At 38.5% G+C, this 21,942-nt stretch overlaps 2 protein-coding genes across 3 annotated transcripts; one reads left to right on the top strand and one right to left on the bottom strand.

Moving 5' to 3' along the window:
* Positions 1 to 4,830: 4,830 nt before the first annotated feature.
* On the bottom strand, positions 4,831 to 6,568 carry LOC103994660 (probable isoaspartyl peptidase/L-asparaginase 2). Its single transcript, XM_009415060.2, has 3 exons — positions 6,085 to 6,568; positions 5,544 to 5,630; positions 4,831 to 5,470 (listed from the first exon to the last, which is right to left on the bottom strand). The coding sequence occupies exons 1-3, from the start codon at positions 6,478 to 6,480 to the stop codon at positions 4,955 to 4,957; spliced, it is 999 nt and encodes a 332-aa protein (XP_009413335.2). The 5' UTR covers positions 6,481 to 6,568; the 3' UTR covers positions 4,831 to 4,954.
* Positions 6,569 to 17,356: 10,788 nt separating this feature from the next.
* Positions 17,357 to 21,071, top strand: LOC135583798 (F-box protein At1g47056-like). Of its 2 annotated transcripts, none has more exons than XM_065162713.1 (2): positions 17,357 to 19,199; positions 20,783 to 21,071. In XM_065162713.1, the coding sequence occupies exon 1, from the start codon at positions 17,493 to 17,495 to the stop codon at positions 18,882 to 18,884; it is 1,392 nt and encodes a 463-aa protein (XP_065018785.1). In that variant the 5' UTR covers positions 17,357 to 17,492; the 3' UTR covers positions 18,885 to 19,199; positions 20,783 to 21,071. The 2 variants fall into 2 exon arrangements, with proteins under 2 accessions (XP_065018785.1, XP_065018786.1); XM_065162714.1 differs by lacking the exon at positions 20,783 to 21,071 and adding an exon at positions 19,272 to 19,339.
* The last annotated feature ends 871 nt before the right edge of the window (positions 21,072 to 21,942 follow it).

The raw sequence follows: 21,942 nt of genomic DNA, 5'->3' as shown, positions 1-21,942 counted from the left end.
ATTTAAATAAATATTCTTTTTAACAAAATGCAAGAATCATACAAGAAAAAAGAGGAAGGAGTCTTGATTCATATAGAGAAAATCTTAAGTTATAATTCTGAGAATTCAAGATTATGATATAGATAAAACTCATTCAAATTCAAATTATCAAATTATAAAAATCACTAAGAGATTCAAAATGACATAAATAGATTTATTAATCTCTTATTGAAAACTCGATAAGATTTTAGGGATAGAGACATTTTCAAGAATAATAATGCATTCCTCTATGTGATGGATTTCATGCCATTGTTTTCTAAGCCAAAACCATTATCATCGTTTAAACCCGAAAAACAAGCATCATCGGAAAAAATCATCATGATCAATAGTATGATATATTAAAACATCTTCAAACAAAAGATTCAATTTGTTAATAATCATTTTAATTTCAATGGCCTTTATTTTATTATTATTTATTGTAGTAATACATTTTCCTTCTTAACTAAATCTAACTTTTCATACTTACTACAAGGAATTAATATGTAATATTTATGCTCAAATTTTTAATTTTTTAAAATCACTAAAAAGATAAGTATGATCCCTTTTTTTTAGCATTTTATATTTCCTATTAATTAATTAAAATCATCAAACAACTGATGAAATGTATCAAGTAATTTCATAGTAAGGTAAAGGGGTTTTGGTCGAATCACTTACATTTTTATTGAAAGCCACCAAGGCGTAGTTCGCCACCTTTTCTTTGTCGGTTTATTTCTCGTCTTTGAATGCACTCGAATCATCTTGAATCACCTTAAATGATTTCTTCTTCTTTTATAGTTTCTTCTTTACTTGTGGACATTTGTTTTTGAAGTGTCCTGACCGATTACATTCATAGCAAGTTATTTTTATCCTTTTTAAGTTTATTTTTATTCTTAGTTTCTTGTTTTATGAGCTTCTTCAATTTTATTATGAGGAGTTCAAGTTCATCATCACTTGAGCTTTCGTTCGAGTGATCTTCTTTTATTCTAACTGTCAAATCCTTCCTATTCTTTGGAAGGTTGTTCTCATGTTCATTATATGCAATACATGCTCTTTCATAGATTATTAAAGACCCGATAAGTTCTTCAAGCGAAAAATTATTCAAATCCTTTGATTCTTGTATTGTCGTTACTTTTGAGTCCTAACTTTTTAGAAAGGATCTTAGAATCTTGTTTATAAGTTCAAGATTAGAAAACTATTTGCCAAGAGCTTTCAAACTATAGACGATATCCGTAAAACGGGTATACATGTCAATAATAATTTTGCTTGGCTTCATTCGAAATAATTCAAAATTATGCATCAAAAGATTTATCTTAGATTCTTTTACTCTATTCGTACCTTTATGAGTTACTTCTAGTGTATCTCAAATCTTATTTGTAGTTTCATATAAAAAAATATGATTAAATTCATTTTTGTCTAAAGCGTAAAATAAAGCGTTCATAGCTTTAGCATTTAAAGAAAAAATTTTCTTCTCCTAATCATTTCATTCGTTTATTAAATTAGAAGACTTTTGAAAACTACTTTCAACAATATTTCATAAATTTAAATCCATAAAAAGCAAGAAAACTCTCATTCGAGTTTTCCAATAAGTATCGTCTGTCACATTGAACATAAAAGGATGAACGATAAAGTGACCCTCTAGATTATCGAAAAAAGTCATCTCTCTTGGATGTTAAACTAACAGAGAGAAATATGGTTCTGATACCAATTATTAAGACTAAAATTGACACTAAGAGGGGGGGGGAGGTGAACTAGTGCTTTCGTAAGAAACATCGATTTAAAAATTCTTATTCGATGCAAATCGATATTGGAAAAGAGTTTAACTTGAAAGCACATTCGTAAGCATAGTGAGAGTAAAAAATTAATTTATAATATAAATAAAAAATATAAAGTAAATGCAAACTAGATTTATAGCGGTTCGATCGTCGTGACTTATGTCTACTCTCGATTCCTCCTCCGTTGAGGCCACCGGTATCCACTAATAGTCTTCTTTCAATGGACGAAGATCAACTACCCTCTTATAACTCTTTTCTCCTTTTGACAGGCTCAGGAGAGAACCGTTACACCCATTTTTACAAAGTTTATCTCACACTCTCCCTTAGAATAGTCTCTAAACTTTGGGAATGACTCTACACTTTATAAAGGTTTACAACTTTAAAACCGTAGAGTTTTATTCTCACTTTTGTGCTCTTCCTAAGCAAGAATTTGTGGGGTATTTATAGACTGCAAATGACTTAAACATTTAAAGCCAAAATTTAAATCCCAGAGATTTCGGGGTACTAGCGGTGCCACCACCTATAGCATTGATACTGGGTGGTGGTAGCGGTACCACCGCCTGACATAGTCTCGGAGATTGTGTCTTAGAGATCAAGGCTCTAGCGGTTCCACCACTTGGACCAATGGTGCCATCGCTTAACCCAACTTTTGAGTCACTAAATAGTCCTCATAATGAGCCAAGGCCCAATTGGCCTTTAATTGAGTTAGCCTAATTATATTCAAAACTAACTTAATTACAACCTAAACTACTTCGATCTAGACAAATTATTACAAAGTATGTATCATATGTTTGTCCGATATGTCATTGGTTCATCCGACATTTTGTCCGACCCTTTGGCTCATCATTCTCTCTTTCGGCGTATTGCCCAATCGGCATATTGTCCAATTGGCATGTTGACCACCACCTTAGGTGGTACCATTGATAAAAAAAAATAACAAAGTACAAATAGTGTTTGCTGATTGACTTAAGTAGTACTATCATATGAGCCTAGCAATACCACCACCCAGGCCTAGTTTAGGCCATTAATTTGGCTTTCTAATATATCCAATTCAATTTGACTTCAAGTCCAATAACTTTCTTGATAAGTGGGCTTCTTTTAGCCTAATACTGACATAAATTAAGCTAAAATAATCTCAATTAAGACCTTGACGAATCAATCGCATATCCAGCATATTTACGAAACTTTTGGCATGTTGTATGCTCTTTTGGAATGACATTCGATCTTTTAAAACTTCATCTGAACTTCTAACACATCACCCTTTCCTTTGGTATATCGTTCATTCTACCTCATGTCAACTTTCCCATAACATTCAATCTTCTAACATAATATCTGATTCTTTTAGTACAATGCTCGAACATATAGCATGAAGTGTGATCTCTGGTATGTCAACCAATTCTCTAATTTGATGTCTAATTTTTTAATATGATAATGTTCTTGGCACAATGTTTGATTCTCCTGCTTCGAATATGTGATCAAAGTATTTTATACATCACTTATCTAAAAATTATATTAGTCCACTAAACTTATTAATTGATTTTATCACCAAAATTCAGGATTCAACACCCTCCCTCATTACCAAGGCATGGAGGTTAGAAAACTGACCCCTCTTCGATGCATGATGTTGTGGCTCTTAATGTTGTCAAACCTTACTACTCTCTAGAGGTGGTCAAAGCTATCTTTGCCATCAGCAACCATGGCCTTGACGATGAGATTATGTGGAGCTTCAAGAGGGAAATGTCCGACTCCATGGAGTATAGCTATCTCTTCCACAAGGTTGGAGGTTTAAGGAGATGGCCAAGACAACGATGACCAAGAGCTATGGAAGTCAGGAAACCGAGCCCCATTGTTGTTCACCTCCACACCCGAAGGAGAGTTAGGTTCACATCGAGGAGGAACGATCCCTTGCCGAGGGACAGAGGCCATCGATTCAAGGCGTAGGTTGGGTACCTAATGCATAAAGTCAAAAAATTAATTGAAGAGGCATAAGTTTAACGTGTCAGATAAACTAGATGTCACACTTTGAATTCCTCTTGCAAAAGCCCTCGAAACATGCCTTCAGGGGAGGGGATAAATGATCGGGAGGACATCGTCAATCAATCATCATCTAACATGTGATTTTAACATGATGTCCAAGCTATAAAAAGAAGACAAAGGCCATCTCTTCACTTATTTGCCCACGTGGATAACGATCCGAGATAGGCGGTTATAAGTTATCCTCCTCTTATTGCTCATATGGAGAAAAGGCTAATGGGCAGTTATTTGAGGTTGTTAGGGGTTGCTTCCCAATAAAATATTTTATTCTTTTATGACTATATATAAAAACTCATCTTCAAAATAATAAAAAATAAGAATTACCTTTTGACCACTTACGTTTATATCCACCTAAGTTGAGTTAGTAACTTGAACGTCATTAGGTACCTAAATATTTTTAGATCTCAATTTTTATGCACGTGATGTATTAGTAGTTCCACATTTTAATCTTGAAAACACTTCAAATAAATCTATACACACTGGTGTAGATCACGTCAAATTGATTTGGACATTAATTATATTTTTTATAATAATATTAATAAAAAAACAATATCCTATATTCATAATTTTAATTGATTAGATATGATTTGATTTGATGATAAGATAATGTTAAAAAATTAACAGAGTTTTGTCCTTTCAATCAGCAAATTGATGATGCTACCACCATTTCATTGTCTGTCAGTTCCATATATTTGGCATTTCTTCCTGATTAGGATTTTTTCAATATTAAGTCAGGCTGTCTGTTCATGTAACTCGGTTTGGTTATTGGCACAGGTTGGATTCTGCACGTTCCAATGGACGGAGTGATGAACAAACGTGAACGCTTCGTCTTCCTCCAATTTTATATAGAAAGTGTGCTGGGTTGGTACGTGGGACAATCATCATCGTACGATTGCCATGAGTTCCACACTTCGTGCACTCATTTTCTCCGGCTTTTTAGGTAGTGGTTGTTGATTGTTTTGCTTCCGGAATATGAATCCATCCAACAGACTGTCACCATAGGACATACGCAACCATGGAGAAGAACCTTTATTGTCTAGTTATCATCGTGCCCCCAAGCAGCACAGACGCAGATCAATTAGCATTTCTCAGGGACATCGGGGAAGAGATAGAAACAGAGAGGCGGGCGGCTACCATATGCCCACCTCCATGAACCCATCCTGTGTTGCAGATCCTCTAAACATGCCCACCGTGTTGAATCCACAGGCCACCTCGCCATTTCTCGACACGGCGATGAGCCCGGCCTTGCCCTCGTCCAGCCTCTCCTTGATGGCGTAGTCCACCGCCTCCTGTAGGCTCAGCCCCTTGTACTCCATCAGCGCCGCCACGTCCCTCGCCAGAGTGCTGCGGATGATGGCCTCGCCCTCGCCGGTGCACGACACGGCGCAGACGTCGCAGGCGTAGGTGCCGGATCCGATCAGGGGCGAGTCCCCGATGCGGCCGCTCATCTTGTTCATCAGCCCGCCGGTGGACGTCGCGGCGGCGCACCGCCCGTTGTTGTCCACCACCACGCAGCCCACCGTCTCCGGCGCGTACACGTTGATCGGCAGGCCGTTCATCTGCAGACCGCCCTCCGCCTTCGCCCCCATCAGTCCCGCGATGGCGCTGCAACTATCCACGCCGGGGATCGGCACTCTGTAATCGAACTGTTCCACGTAGAGCACATCAATTAGCACGGTGTTCGCTTGTGAGATGTGATCATGCGCATGTAACAAATACCATGATACTGTTGGCCTCCTTCGCCAGCTTCAACATGCTCACATTCTCCTCGGTGATAAAGTAGCTGTTATCCACCATTTCAACACCCTGCAACAGTAGCAGATCAGATTCAACAAGCCGACAACCACGTGTTTCAGGCCAGTGTTTTCTTCACCACGTCAAGATTCCAATGGAATCTCTGGCGCGTGCCAAAAGGCGCATGGAATCCCGGGTCCATTTCGGGGTGTGCCGAACGCGGACAAAGGCGTTCGGTTGGGTCGCACAGGCATCGAGTGGTGCAGGTTTGCATGCCCCGTCCTCGTGATTTGGACTCGTGCGCCTCCGTATCTGTCACGGTTGAGCGACACCGCTCATCGTGCAGATTCTATCTCAGCAATATACGCTGAATGATTCTGTACCGATGTGGTTATGTTTGTGATTGAAATCGGACGGTCAAGATCGAGTTACGCTACACAGAGAGATTGATGTCGGCCGTTTGATTGGAATCCAACAGTCGAGATCGTGTTGTCAGCATGTAAAGGGTGGTAGAGAGATGGAGGACCTGTTCGCGGGCGAAGTCCTCGGCGCCGTCGAAGGCGAGGTAGGAGTGGGGGGAGCGGTCCATGACGAGGCGGGCGAGGGAGACGGGGTTCTTGACGGTGGAGAGGCCGGAGACGGCGCCGCAGCGGCGGCCGCGGCCGTCCATGATGCTGGCCTCCATCTCCACCGTGCCCCTCCGGGTCAGCGCGGACCCACGGCCGGAGTTGAACACTGGGTCGGTCTCCAGCTCCCGGACCACCATCTCCACCACGTCCACGGCGGTAAGGCCGGCCTGCAGGGCGCCGGCGCCCAACTTGAGGCACCGCGACAGCACCCTTCGAGCCTCCTCCTGCCGTACCGCGGGCAGGCAGGGGTCGACGCCAGCACCTCCATGGACGGCGATCGCCCAGCTCCCCATCTCCTCTACCTCTCCTGGTTCTTCTACGATGGTGCCATCGAGGCTACAAGGGCGGGCTATTTATAGAGGGCGGGGCGGACGTGAAGGGCTTCCATAGCTGGAGTTTAGAGAGGTGGGAAGAAGCTCCCCAAGTTGTGGGGGGAAAGAGAGAGAGAGAGAGAGTGCGCCTTCCACGGATCGGGAGTGGGGGAATCCAGTCCTTCCCGTTCTTACCTAAGGTAAAATCTTGTGTGCAGGCAAGTCTAGATTCTCCAGCCGACAGAGTATCAGCCACGAGATTCTTCCTTTTCTGGGTGTTTTTATCTGATATATCGGTGTCCGGGCCAATGCCTCCATCTTAGCCGTCAGTTGCTCATCGTATGGCTCTCGTATAAGCTTCCCGTGATGCCCTAATGCCCATCCCCTTGGCCCTGCGGGTGTCAGCCGCCCACGCATCCGATGACAAGGACAAGTACAGAAGAATCCTCCTCCCAACAGTACAATTATTGATCATTGAGGCTAGTCTTAGTTGATACGATCAAGAGACGTTCTTTAAGGTTTTAAATATTAATGATTCTATCGTATAATATTTGGCTTCTTGAAACATGCATGTGAAAGTGATGGAGAATCGTCAAAGAGCAGGAATGATAGATTAGATTATCCTCAAATTTTGCCCCATATTAGGATCCATTAAACGCTTGTGTTGCATCGTCCAATTTATACGAAGGGCACAACACATCAAATTTTTTTGTGAGTTCTTCTTTCTTTCACGAGTAAAAGGATAGTAGAGGGTTGATAATTTTTTTTTCTTTATTTACGTATGTCTACCTTTTATTTATCTCCGTTAATCCATTTTTCAACTTGGATGGTATGGTATGAAAATGTTGATGAGATCATTATATTATTGGCATGTGAAAAATAAGACATGAGTTGGAAATATTGTGGCGACCGATGACATCATCAATATTTTAAGTCATGCTATTGATTACGTCAGTTTTGAATAGTCCAATATGTGAAGAGACATCAAATCATATGGGAGTTCACTTAGGTTTATCCTAAGAACATTCAATTCTCATACATATCTATAAAATCTTTACCGTTTTTAATCATTCAAAATATCACTCTATAACTTTATAAAATCCAAGCTCAACTCAAAAATCATTAATCATCACCTAAAAATTTATAGAATCATAAAATCAATCATTTATCACATGTTTTTAAAAATTCTAATCTCAAGAATAATGAATTGATCCAGAACCTTAAGTCAAAACAATACCTCTTCCTTCTCTGTTCTAGTTCAAGTTGAGTTGTAGCAAGGTTCTTATTTGATTAGTTTTCTCCAGTTTTCTCTTCTAATTGTTTTGATTTAGCTAACACAAAGATGATAAAACGATAAGCATATATCAAGAAAACATATATGTCATGAATAGAACAAGTGGTACAATCCTTAAACTAGTTAGTGATACATGTCCTCCATCTTTTCTCCTTTTTTTCTAATTTAATATAAATCCTTTTCACAAATCTATGAGTACTAAAACTCATCCTTTAAAATCTAAAAATCATGTTTCAATTTCATTTCTACTTTATTCCTCAAGAAAACCAAATATGGAAAAAAGACAAGGTGAGGGACATATGTCATTAGATAACCTAAATATTATGCTACTTTTATTTGCTCTATTAATGACATGTGATTCCTTAGGCATGTTTGTCAGTTTGTCATCTTTGTATTAATTAAACCTAATTAATTAGAGAAAAAAAGTAAAGAAAACTTATCAAATGAGAACTTTATTGTAACTCATCTTGGACTAGAGATGAGAAGGAAAGAGGAATTGAAGGAGAGGAAGGAGATTGTTGTTTTGGCTTAAGGTTTTGGACCAATTAATCACCTTTGGGATTAAATTTTTCTAGGATAAGTGTTCTAACCCATTATATAGATATTTTTATTCTTGATTTCTTTTTATTTATGAGCAATTTGTAGGGTTTTATTTTTTCTAATGGCATGAACCCTATTTGAGTTATAAATTTGCTAATCTAGATTTTTAAAAATTCTACCCTATCTATCTTGTTTTAACTATAATATTTTAATTATAAAATTTTGATTTAGGAAAAACTTATTTTTTTAGAAAGTAAGACTCTTATATATTTTTTTAATATCTTACTTGAATGATTTAAAATACAATTGCCTACTCAAATATTTATTTCTTTTAATCATTTGGATTCTGTAAAATAAAGAAAATATTTTTCTAATATTTTTACATAAAATTATTTGTAATCTCTATAGTGAGTTTCAATTTGTAAAAAACATACTTTATTTGAAAATAAGCTGTTCAAATACTATCTTGTTTGAGTAAATTAGAGTATAATTTATTATCTAAATATCTCATACAATATGCCTCAATTGTGTTGAATCTCGTATTTTGATAATGAAACTACTTGATATGTGTTTATGATTTAAACTGCATTTTGAGCGATGCAGGTCTACTCGATCAGGTTTAGACAGTTGACGCAGGAGGAATTGACATTGCGCCGGAAGAGATCACGTCAGGATATTGGATGGCTGAATGCTTCGGACGTCAGGCATCGGGCCAAGGAGAGCGAAATTGCGCCAAGGATATCGGGGTTGCGGAGGTCAACCGCCGATTGGGCAACAAGCCGCAAGAGAGGACGATGCACCGAAGAATCGGACGAAGCGCCAACCAATGACGTGCCGGGCAACAGAATGTCAATTCGCGTTGTAATAATTGTCTAGATCGAAGTTGAGTTTTGGTTTATGTGTGCAGGATTAACTACGATAACGATGAAGACATAAAGCGAAACAAAGTGCTGGAGTCAAGCGCGAAGGATTCGTTGGGAGTTTGAGAGTTCGACGGAAGTCCGAAGGTTCGTCGGGAATGCTGTCGGGACTAGCCGAGAATGAGTAGGGAGCTTACCGAAGGGTTTTTCGGAAGCTTGCCGGAAGGTTCGTTGGAAGTTCGCGGAGCTCACCGAAAAAGATCGGAGCTTACCAAAGAAGCTCGTTGGAACTCGCCAAGATCAAATCGTGAAGTCTAGGAGCTTGCCGGGAGTCCGCAGAATGGTTTCCGAGAGTTTATCGGAAGACCGTCGGAAGTTCGTCGGAAGCTCGCCGGAAGAAGTCTTGACTTACGAACTTTATAATAGCTTAGAAAATGTCTTTAAATTCATAGTTAGCACATTAATTAGGGTTAGGATTAGGTGTTAATCCTATAACCCAAGTAGGGGCCAATTGGGCCTGAGTTCGGACTGGTTTGGGCCAAGTTTGGAGCCCAACCAGTGAGCTGAATTGGCCTAGGCGGTGGCACCGCCCAGCACCCGAGAGCTGGGCGGCGACACCTCCTGGGCTGGGCGGTGGCACCGCCAGCATCGGGAACATAAGAGAATTCAAATTTTTGGAGCCCAAATTTGAATCCTCTTGAGGCATATAAATACCCCTCAAATCTTAGCTGAGAAAATAACTTTTTGAGCAGCAATTGTTTGAGAGAAAGGTCTTAGAAAAGTCTTTGCTAGTCTTGTTTTCAATTTGCTAGTGTTCACCTCCTTCTTTCTTGCTGAAAATCTGTAAGAGAGTGAACCGCTTATAAAAAGTTGTAAGAGGGGTATTTGCCCTTCCATTTCAAGAGATTTGCTAGTGGAAGGTGGGAGCCTCATCGAAGAGGGGCCTCGCAAGTGGATGTAGGTCATTTGACCGAACCACTGTAAAATCGACGTGATCTCTGGTTTGCATTTACTTATTGTCATTTACATTACTGCAAACCATTTGCACTTTAATGCTCTACTTCTTTGTCTCCGTCTTACTTATCTCTTAAAGTTAAAATGTAATCGAAACGGTTTCAAACGAAAACGTTACTTTTATCGTACGAAGTTTCCGAAAGTGTTTAAATCGTCAAAAGTTTATCACACTTTACCGCTGCACTAATTCACCCCCCCCCCCCCCCCCCCCCCCCCTCTTAGTGCCGCTCCGATCCTAACAATTGGTATCAGAGCTCGGTATTTCTCATTTCGGATTTACACCCGAGAGAAATGGCTCTTCATGGCTTTCAAGAGGGCTTTTCGGTTGTTCATCCACCGTTGTTTAACGGATTGGACTACACTTATTGGAAAACTCGAATGAGAGTTTTCTTGATTTCTATGAATTTAGATTTATGGAATATCGTTGAAAACGGCTTTCAACTTCCCTCTAAACCGATGAATGAATGGTCGGATTTGGAGAAGATGTATTTTTCTTTAAACGCAAAGGCTATGAATGCCTTATTTTGTGCTTTGGACAAAAATGAGTTCAATCGGATTTCTACATGCGAAACGACTTTTGATATTTGGCAAACACTTGAAATCACGCACGAGGGAACTAGTAGAGTCAAAGACTCGAAAGTGAACATTTTAATGCATGATTTCGAGCTTTTTCAAATGAAGCCGAGCGAAACCATTGTTGACATGTACACCCGTTTTACGGATGTCGTCAATGGTTTATAAGCTCTTGGCAAATGTTTCTCGAATTTTGAACTTGTTAGTAAAGTTTTACGATCACTTTCTAAAGCTTGGGAATCAAAAGTAACGGCAATACAAGAAACAAAAGATTTAAATATTTTTCCACTTGAAGAACTTATCGGCTTATTGATGACATATGAAATGGTGCGTAATGCACATGATGAACACAATGAACACTTGAACCACCTTCCAAAGAATAGGAAGGATTTGGAACTCCGGACAAATGAATACCACTTGAGCGATGACTCAAGTGATGAGGACAATGATGAACTTGAACTTCGAACACTAACTCTTAATAAGTTCATTAAACAAAAATCTAAAATAAACAATGAACTTGAACGGAGGAAGAGGCCAAAGAAAAGGAAGGCACCCAAGGATGAATCAAGAACTTCCAAAAATGAAACGGCGAATTGGGCTTTGATGGGCTTCGACTACAAGGTAAGTAACTCAACTCTCTTGAATTATTTTGAAATTACTTGATGTTTTCCATGATGCATTTTCTCTTTTCTTTTGAATAATTATTTTTCTTGAAAATTGTATGTTTTATGTTAATAGAATAAAATGTTAGATTTAAATAATCATATATATGTGCTTGAGAAGCAAGAATGTGTATTTTGATGATTTCCATATTAACTTTCAATGATGATGCATGGTTTTTATATGGAAGGCTTGATGATATTTTTTTTAAACCTTGTCTTTGGTTTTCAAACATGATGTACGTTTTTGACATAAGAACAAAACTTGAGCATGTTAATATAAAGTCAATCACATAAATTAAAACTAAAGAAGTTTTAGTTATCTATAAGAATCATTCAAAATTATGTTCAATGAAACCATTGCATAATGATGTAATGAAAATATTAAACATTTTGAAACCATGTTTTAGTGTCATGCATAATGATCATGCTTAATAAATTTCAAAATTATGCATATGAATCTTGTGATTTATGGATTATTGATTTTTACCATAATGAAAGTGCCTTATTAATCTTTGTTGTAATAAATCTTACACTTTCGGTTTTAAACATTATACATGTTTTTATTTGGTATAAGTGAAATAAAATCATATGAATTGAAACAACTAAAAAAAGGAAAATATTTTTTCCTTGAAAAATTATTTTTCTCTATCCTATTGATCTTGATGTTTATTATGATAAATCTATGTATACCATTTTGAATCTCTTGAAAGTAATGTTGATATTTTGATGATTTAAAATTGAAATGAGTTTTATCAAAATCATGATATTGATTTCTTGGAATAACATGAGATTACCTTTGATGATCATTTTGATTCATGGAATTTTGGATTCATGACTTGGTCTTACATTTGTTTATGAGATGGTTGAAATCTTTGTACGTTTGAATTCTTCCCTTCTCCTTTCAATTTATGCATGTTATATGTTAAAGATTTAAAACCATGTTTTGGTATCATGCATATCTAAGAAATATTGATGTGACAAATTGAATAAATTGAAAATGAATGATGATTTTTCTCTTGAATACAACTTGTGATATTTTTTTTATATAAATCATCATTTTGATTTCTCAACATTCGATACATGAGATTTTATTATAAATCAAAATTTCTCATTAATCTATCTTCTACGATTTTACTTGATATTCTCTTGAGAGGAGATTTTCTAAATGAATCATGATTTTTCCTTGTGAGTTCTTGGAGTTATTACTTGATTTTTCTTTTAAAACAAGATCTCTTCTCTGTACTCCTATGATTTTTCTTGATATTTTATTTAAAGAAGATATTTACTATATGAATCATGTCTTTTGGTATTCAAATGATTTTATCCTTCATGACATGATTTTTTTGTATTTATGGCTTGCAAGGCTTGAAATGTTTTGGTATGATGCATGCAATGATGAAATATTCATAAAGTTAAAATGATGTATGCAATACTTATGATAATGATGTACATGATGTATTTATTGCATATGATGTGTATCATGAATGCTTTAAATGATGAATGTTTGGTATCATGATCAACATGTTGATAAATGCTTAAAAATTTTAATGTTTGAGTATCATGTATGATATACTTATTAATGATGATTGATTTATTTTTCAGTATCGTGCATGAAAAATAAGGTTATTGAAATTGTGTATGTTTTAATTTGAATATATAATGATGCACAAATAAGAATGATACTTACCTTTGTCATAATATGAAAATTGATATAAGGGTCTTCCCTTCTTTTTGACAATGACAAAGGGGGAGCAAGAATTTCTAGCATGGACATCATGAAAAGAGGCAAACTAACTAGCTTGCACAATTCAAGATGAAAGCAAAAATTACACTTCTCAAAAGAGAAGATGCAAATGTAACATTTGCCAAATTGTTTGCTTACCTCATGTAAAACATTATCTCTTGCTAGTTTGGCATTTTTGCTAGCTTGTATGTTGCAAAACTTGATCACTTTTTCAAACATTTTGCTAGCTTACATTTTGCAAAGAAAGCAAAAATGGCACTTCTAGAAGAAAGAGCTTGTTATTTTGAACATTACAAGCTTGCCTATCTTAAGAAACAAAAATTGCAAAAGTGCTATATTGCCTATCTCAAGAAGTAAAACTTGCAACTTGCACATTGCAATAGGAAGCAAGAATTATGAGCTTACACAAGAAAGCTATCTTGCATTTGCTTTCAAAATTTTTGCTAGCTTGTATATTGTGAAACTTACATATCGTAAAAATTGCTAGCTTGTAATCTAAAGAGAAGAAAAAAGTTGCTATCTCAAAAGAAGCAAATGTGCTATCTTTCCTATCTTAAGAGGCAAAAATGCTAACTTGCACATCTAGCAAAACTTGACAAATTTGCATATTTCAAGAAGCAAGAGTTGCTTTCTTGAACATCTCAATATTGCTAGCTTGCATGATGTAGAACTTACTATCTTGAACATTACCAAAAGTGCTATCTTGTATGCTGTAAAACTTGCATATCTAAAACTTGATAGCTTGAATGTCCTAAGCATGATGCATTACTTGCTAAATTTTCTAGCTTCAAAACTACATGATGATAAAACTTAATATTATGTTTTTTCATGCAATGAGTTGAACTTATATTACAAACACAAAGAATAATTGTACTTCTCCTTTTTGTTGATGACAAAGGGGGAGAAGTATGTTGATGACATGATATGCATAAGTTTATGCATATGTTCATGATGATGTGTTGCAAGTATTCATGATGAATATTGCAATGACTTGAATTCGGTTTGAATTCAATGTTCTATCAATATGGCATATTGATAGGGGGAGTTTGTTTAAACTCCGGGAGTTAAGGTTAACTCCGTCATCAAGTGATTGTCATCATCAAAAAGGGAGAGATTGTTGAATCTCGTATTTTGATGATGAAACCACTTGATATGTGTTTATGATTTAAACTGCATTTTGAGCGATGCAGGTCTACTCGATCAGGTTTAGACAGTTGACGCAGGAGGAATTGACATTGCGCCGGAAGAGATCACGTCAGGATATTGGATGGCTAAATGCTTCGGACGTCGGGCATCGAGCCAAGGAGACCGAAATTGCGCCAAGGATATCGGGGTTGTGGAGGTCAACCGCCGATTGGGCAACAAGCCGCAAGAGAGGACGATGCACCGAAGAATTGGACGAAGCACCAACCAATGACGTGTCGGGCAACAGAATGTCAATTCGCGTTGTAATAATTGTCTAGATCGAAGTTGAGTTTTGGTTTGTGTGTGCAGGATTAACTACGATAACGATGAAGACATAAAGCGAAATAAAGTGCTGGAGTCAAGCGCGAAGGATTCGTTGGGAGTTTGAGAGTTCGACGGAAGTCCGAAGGTTCGTCGGGAATGCTGCCGGGACTAGCCGAGAATGAGTAGGGAGCTTGCCGAAGGGTTTTTCGGAAGCTCGCCGGAAGGTTCGTTGGAAGTTCGCGGAGCTCACCGAGAAAGATCGGAGCTTACCGAAGAAGCTCGTTGGAACTCGCCAAGATCAAATCGTGAAGTCTAGGAGCTTGCCGGGAGTCCGTAGAATGGTTTCCGAGAGTTTATCGGAAGACCGTCGGAAGTTCGCCGGAAGCTCGCCGGAAGCTAGCCGGAAGAAGTCTTGACTTACGAACTTTGTAATAGCTTAGAAAATATCTTTAAATTCGTAGTCAGCATGTTAATTATGGTTAGGATTAGGTGTTAATCCTATAACCCAAGTAGGGGCCAATTGGGCCCGAGTTCGGACTGGTTTGAGCCAAGTTTGGAGCCCAACCAGTGAGCTGAATTGGCCTAGGCGGTGGCACCGCCCAGCACCCGAGAGCTGGGCGGTGACACCTCCTGGGCTGGGCGGTGGCACCGCCAGCATCGGGAACATAAGAGAATTCAAATTTTTGGAGCCCAAATTTGAATCCTCTTGAGGCCTATAAATACCCCTCAAATCTCAGCTGAGAAAACAACTTTTTGAGCAGCAATTGTTTGAGAGAAAGGTCTTAGAAAAGTCTTTGCTAGTCTTGTTTTCAATTTGCTAGTGTTCACCTCCTTCTTTCTTACTGAAAATCTGTAAGAGAGTGAACCGCTTGTAAAAAGTTGTAAGAGGGGTATTTGCCCTTCCATTTCAAGAGATTTGCTAGTGGAAGGTGGGAGCCTCATTGAAGAGGGGCCTCGCAAGTGGATGTAGGTCATTTGACCGAACCATTATAAAATCGGCGTGATCTCTGGTTTGCATTTACTTATTATCATTTACATTACTGCAAACCATTTGCACTTTAATGCTCTACTTCTTTTTCTCCGTCTTACTTATTTCTTCAAGTTAAAACGCAATCGAAACGGTTTCAAACGAAAACGTTACTTTTATCGTACGAAGTTTCCGAAAGTGTTTAAATCGTCAAAAGTTTATCACACTTTACCGCTACACTAATTCAACCCCCCCCTCTTAGTGCCGCTTTGATCCTAACAAATTGAACTTGATTTCTAAATATCTAAATATCACATATTCTGTCAAAATAAATTTATTTCTAAATTTACCTATTCTTATTTTTACTTTTTGAACTTGATTTTAAGAAAAATTCTTCTGTCAATTGAGTGTTACCTAAGTCATCCAAACATGAATAGATAGAGTTTCTAGATGTTGGAGACGAATATTAATGATTATCTAAAAATGGATAGATCATGATGTGTTATAATCTCACTTCATATATGTTTCTATGTACTTTTTGGATAGGAATAAAATGAATGAAATGTGGCATTTAAACTTATGTTTCAGATTTGTTCTTGATATGCTTATAAATATATTTTACTTAATGCTCTTTACTTTATTGATATGCTCATAAGTACTCTTTTTACTTAACAAGATGACATCTATGATCCTTTGTATCTAGTAAAATGACATCTATAATTCTTATATCTAATAAAATAACATATATGATTCTTATATCCATGTCTTATACTTTGATTTTAAGTTCATATGATTTATCATCTTTTTTGTTATAGATATTTTAGTCACTTGTTTAGTTTTATTACTCACCCTATTACTATATAAAATTTTAAAATTAGCTTGTTATTTATTGTGATGTTAGGGATTGGGTTGAGATAGTAGACTGTTAGAAGTTTTTATTTTTGAAGTCTTTGATGATTTAACATATATTATTATAAAAATATACTTTGCTTATAGTGTATTTTTAAACAAATCTGAATTGATGTGTCTTATAAAGGTTCTTCTCATATTTGGAAGTAGTTTAGAATATTAAGTTTTGAAGTTTTATATTGATATTAATTTACAATAAATGATTGATTTTGTGATTATATAAATTTTTACTCCTGTGGGTTTATATGTGATTATTAATAATTTTTGAGTTAGTTTTAGATTTTTTAGAGTTAGGAGTGACATTTTAAATGATTAAAAAACAACACAAGTTTTATAGATGTGATTGAGAATTTAATGCTCTTAGTGTCCTCAAATATTATCTTGAATTCATTATGGACGAATCATAATTTTTATGATTTAAGATAGATTCATATCTTTTTAATATTATTTTGGGGGTGTATGACAAAAGTGCTCATATAAAATCGGGAAGATAAAATTCTACGAAATGATTATCCAATTATTGAATTGAGATAATGATTAATGTAGAGAACTATTATGCTGAGTTACCTAATTATTATTAAGTGACAGATTATCAAATAATGATTTACCTTAACATCAGACTATAAGTGATCATCTTAATCAAATCAATTAATCCTAAAAATAAACTCCTAATTTGGATTTCAGTTACATTATATCTCTAACAGTGATTTCAGAGTCGAACGGTCTCGTACTGACTCTTTATCTATCGGAGTTCTGATGTGATTTCCGCCACAAGACTCGGTCGGTCATACCGATTCTTATTTATTTTTGGGAAATCTATATATACATATCCCCTATTAAAGATGAGTAGTAGTTTGCACATTCCTTCTCTATCCATTCATTCAAATGTTGATATTAGCGCATATATCCTTCCATTTTATAGGGGGCTCCTTTTTAATTATCCACATTGAGCTCCTCCGATCCCTCTTTCAGAGTCTGCGCCATGCCAACCTCCCGTCCGCAACGAGACCACACGCTGGACCTTCCCGACGACTGCCTGGCCCTCGTGGTCGGCTCCCTCGGCCCCCGCGACCGCAACCGCTGCGCCCTCGTCTGCCGCCGCTGGCTCGCCGTCGAGGCCCGAAGCCGCTGCCGCCTCGTCCTCGACGCCCGTGCCCCCCTTCTTGAGGCCGCCCCCGCCCTCTTAGCCCGCTTCGACGCCGTCTCCAGCCTCTCCCTCCGCTGCGATCGCTTCTCCGACAGCATCGGCGATGACGCCCTCGACCTCATCGCCCGCCGATGTCCTGCCCTTGCCCACCTCAAGCTCCGGGCCTGCCACCGCGTCACCGACCTCGGCATGTCCGCCCTCGCCTCTCACTGCCCCGCCCTCCGCCGCTTCGCTTGCTCTTCCTGCTCCTTCGGCCCTGCCGGTATCGACGCCGTCCTCCGAGGCTGCCCCTTCCTCGAGGACCTCTCCTTCAAGCGCCTGCGAGGTCTCGCCGACGCGGTCCCCCAGGCCGTCTGTTTCCCGGCCTCCTCTGCCCTCCGCTCCCTCTGCCTCAAGGATCTATACAACGCCCAGTGCTTCACCTCGGTAATCGCCGGCTCCCCTAGCCTCAGAACCCTCAAGATCATACGCTGCTCCGGCGAATGGGATCCAGTCCTTCAGAAGATCGCCGGACGGGTTCCCAAACTCGCCGAGGTCCACCTCGAGAAGCTCCAGGTCGCCGACCGCGGCCTTGTCGCCCTCACCTCCTGCCTGGCCTTGGAGGCGCTCCACCTCGTCAAGACCCCCGAATGCACCGACGCCGGGGTCGCCGCCATCGCCGATAACTGCTGCATGCTCCGGAAGATCCGCATCGATGGGTGGAGAACGAACCGGATCGGCGACTACGGCCTCATGGCGATCGCCAGGGGTTGCCCCCAGTTGCAGGAGCTTGTTCTGGTCGGGATCAACCCAACGGCTCTAATAATCGAGCACATTGTGAGCAGCTGCCGCAGTCTCGAGCGCTTGGCGCTGTGCGGCTGTAAGACAATTGGCGACGCTGAGATCGCGCACATTGCCACCAAGTGCACGGCTCTGAAGAAGTTGTGCATCAAAGGGTGCCCTGTCTCTGACCGTGGGCTGGAGGCTCTCGCCCGAGGTTGCCCCAGCTTGATAAATGTTAGGATGAAGAGGTGCCCGCGAGTGACCTGGGAAGGTGTGGAGTGGTTAATGGCCGCCAGGGGAGGGTCATTTGCTGTCAGCCTGGATGCAGTCACGCTGCAGGAGCCGGATGTGAGCATGAGCGAGGGTGGGATGCAGGAAAGTGGGATCGAAGAGCTTGCGTCTCTCACCGAACACATTGTGACGTTAGATCTTCCCTCAAGCAGCAACGATGAATCCACTCTCTAACCTCGAGCATGAGGAGCTTCTTATCATCTGTTGGCAGAAAATAGTCAAGTAGGAGTGACAATTCTCTTCAGCATTTATGCTGGCTAACTGATGATGGGATGGAGAGACAAATTGGTATCAGAGGAAAGGTTACCGTGGCTGGTCGTCGTCGTCAACATGCTTCTAATATCGAAGAACATGCTGCTCATGATGTCATCGAGATATTGAAATCGATGAGTTGAGGAGCAGGCATATACAACCAAGTCCAACCCATCCATCCCAACATCACTAACTTCTCTCATCGAGATCATCGACATGTTTTCCTTTCTTTGCTAAGTAAGTGTACTTGTCACACTTCTTTTATCATTTCTATACATTTTTGCAAACATCTTTTTCATTCTCTTGTAGATGATCACTTCTGGTGGAAGAATTTCAATAATATGTCTTTCGGAAAGGACAGAATGATCCTTTGTACATAGGTTGTTACCTTTCTACTTGCTTAGAATCTTTGCTAGAAGAGGGTGATGTGTAGAAGTGGCACATACCTTTTTGTGAGTGTTGAACTGCACATATTTTGAATTTCTTTTGTTTGTTTACCAGCTTAACTTGTGATACCAGGGTCGACATCCATTACCTAATAATCAATATATTTCTCGGAGTTGTAATCAGTGCAGATTGTTATGACATGTTTAATATTTCTTCTTCATGTTGTTGTCTGGAGGTGTCATGTACCTGCATGATCAAGTCAGTTTTAATTTTTTTTCCAAGTATGAAATGATTTTTTGGGTACTTGGACATGTACAAATTAAAGGTCTGAATTAAGAAGTCAAATAAACAATACAAAGACATACCTATGCACTTATAAACGTTAATGAGCTTGCTTATCTGTTGATAGAGCTCAATACCTGCTATCTCAAATAATTTTGATTTCCTTGAATAAGTAGCATTTGGCAGAGTTTTGATTTTTGACCAATAGGGAACACAATTAAGATGAAATTTATAATTTCTGCTGGCTGGCTGTGCTTTCTTCAACGGTCCAGCTGAGAAAAAGAGAGAACCAAGGACAGGGTAAGCTACCGCTGGAAGAACCAGAAAGGAATCTGGTTAGAACATTTCTGATTCATGAAGGAAAAGAAAGACAAAATTCGAGAGCAGAGAACAATAAGAGGCAAGACTTTACAATCTGGAACAGTATTTATTATATCCACAGATCATACAGATGACACCACGATACTCATATGAACATTTATTTAGATTCTTTTAAATTCTTGAATGGTAGAACAATGTGCATGCATTTCCTCTTCCTTGTTAGTTCCATATCTGAAACCTTCTATAGAAGTTGACATAGTGTTGTTTTAAGTTTCCTAGATGATGTTTATTGGAAGAGTGACCTGCTTTGGACAATTAGGAATTTCATGAAAACAGCAATATGAAATCCTACTGAAGTAGGAACACAGAAAACTGTTATAGATCTAAATATGCTCCAGTTCTGATCCTAATTCTGGATGTTCAAAGATATTAGATTTATACATCAGACTCATTTGGTAGCCTTTTAAGTAATTTGTGTGCAGTATAACATGGTTTTAGTTTTCTTTACAATTTGATATCTAGTCGGTCGGTGAAATTTCTAGTCACCACATGTCTATTAATAAATCCTTGGGGCCTATTTATTTTAGCAAAACTGGAAATTGATATCAAAGTGGAGTTCTTGAAGCCCAAGTTCCTTGAAACTTGATTTTGGCCTGAAGCGTATGTTTGTTTGATAATATGCCAAAGACAACAAAGTGAAGTTCCTCAAACCAAATAGCTAATCTTTCTTTTCTTTTTCTTCCGTAAATGAATGCAAAACTTTCTTCGAATTGTGGGTCTTTTGTTATTTCATTTTCAAGTTTCAATCTAATTTGATGAACCAAATACAGGAGCTTAAATCACTTTCACCAAGAGTGCAGTTTTTTTATGGTTCACTTTCATCGAAGCAAAACGCCATTAAAGGCCCTGCCGTGAAACTACTATGGAAGTCTAGACTTGTTGATTTTGCCTGGTAATATCAGTCATTATTTTTCTTACAAAGTAGTTGAGTGATATGTTTGGTCATATTTCATCTGGAAATGATTTCTTGGGAGCTACACCGGAGAATTTTTTATATTAAAATTGATGTGAAGTCCCTTTCCAATAATTCAATTCTTGATTGTGGCATCTGATTCTATGTCCAGCATTTATTTCATTTTGTAGGAGTAGTAGATAATGTTCCTACTGCTGACCTTTGACATTTTGCTTCCACATCAGTGCAAATTTCTAGATTTTGAGTTTTATCCTGATCTCAGGTGTACTCTTTTAAGTGGTTAGGACATAGCAGCCACTGAAAGCTATGGAGAAGTGAGAACCTCTTCGTAGACTCTCCAAATCAGTTCTATTGAAGACTCTGTTCATTGATGGAACACCAACTTTTAATCTGTCTTGTTTTGTGCTGCTTAGAGCTGTGCAATTCCCATATGCCTTGCTTGTTCTCAGTCCAAGTTCATTGACATAGTGACGCTGAACACATCAAAGCACAGAGCATGACACATGATTGTGCTTCAATCTTCGTTGATGTGGCCATTTAAATCCACATCACTTCCAATTATTGGGGAATGTCAATTTTTTATTGGATTGTTCTGATTACAGAATCTTGGTGGATGCCATTCCATTGATGATGGAAGGTGTGAAATAATTGCATCAGTAGACAATGAAGTCCAGACAGTTCCAGGGAATCATCACACATGTTTTGCGGGACTCAAACCCTAATCCACTGGTGTTTGAAATCTATGAGCCCACTAATCTGACTTCCACATGGTTAGCAAGCAGCAGCAAATGTCTGTAGGAAACTTCATGGCAAGAATCCACATGTATGTCTTATTTGTCTTTTTGGTTCACATTAGATCTCCATTGGTATGTGTGTCCATTATAGTTATCCAGAAATCAGATTTTTGACAGTTATTGATTGTAGGCATTAATATGATTTTGGAATGCTAGAAAAAGGAACAGATCTAAGACCTAGAAATCAGATCATATATATTTTTTATAATTATTTTAAGTGAAA

Source organism: Musa acuminata, chromosome BXJ3-8 (assembly GCF_036884655.1).
Source record: "Musa acuminata AAA Group cultivar baxijiao chromosome BXJ3-8, Cavendish_Baxijiao_AAA, whole genome shotgun sequence".
In the NCBI taxonomy this organism is placed as follows: domain Eukaryota; kingdom Viridiplantae; phylum Streptophyta; class Magnoliopsida; order Zingiberales; family Musaceae; genus Musa; species Musa acuminata.
This window is presented reverse-complemented; position numbering and strand designations above follow the sequence as displayed.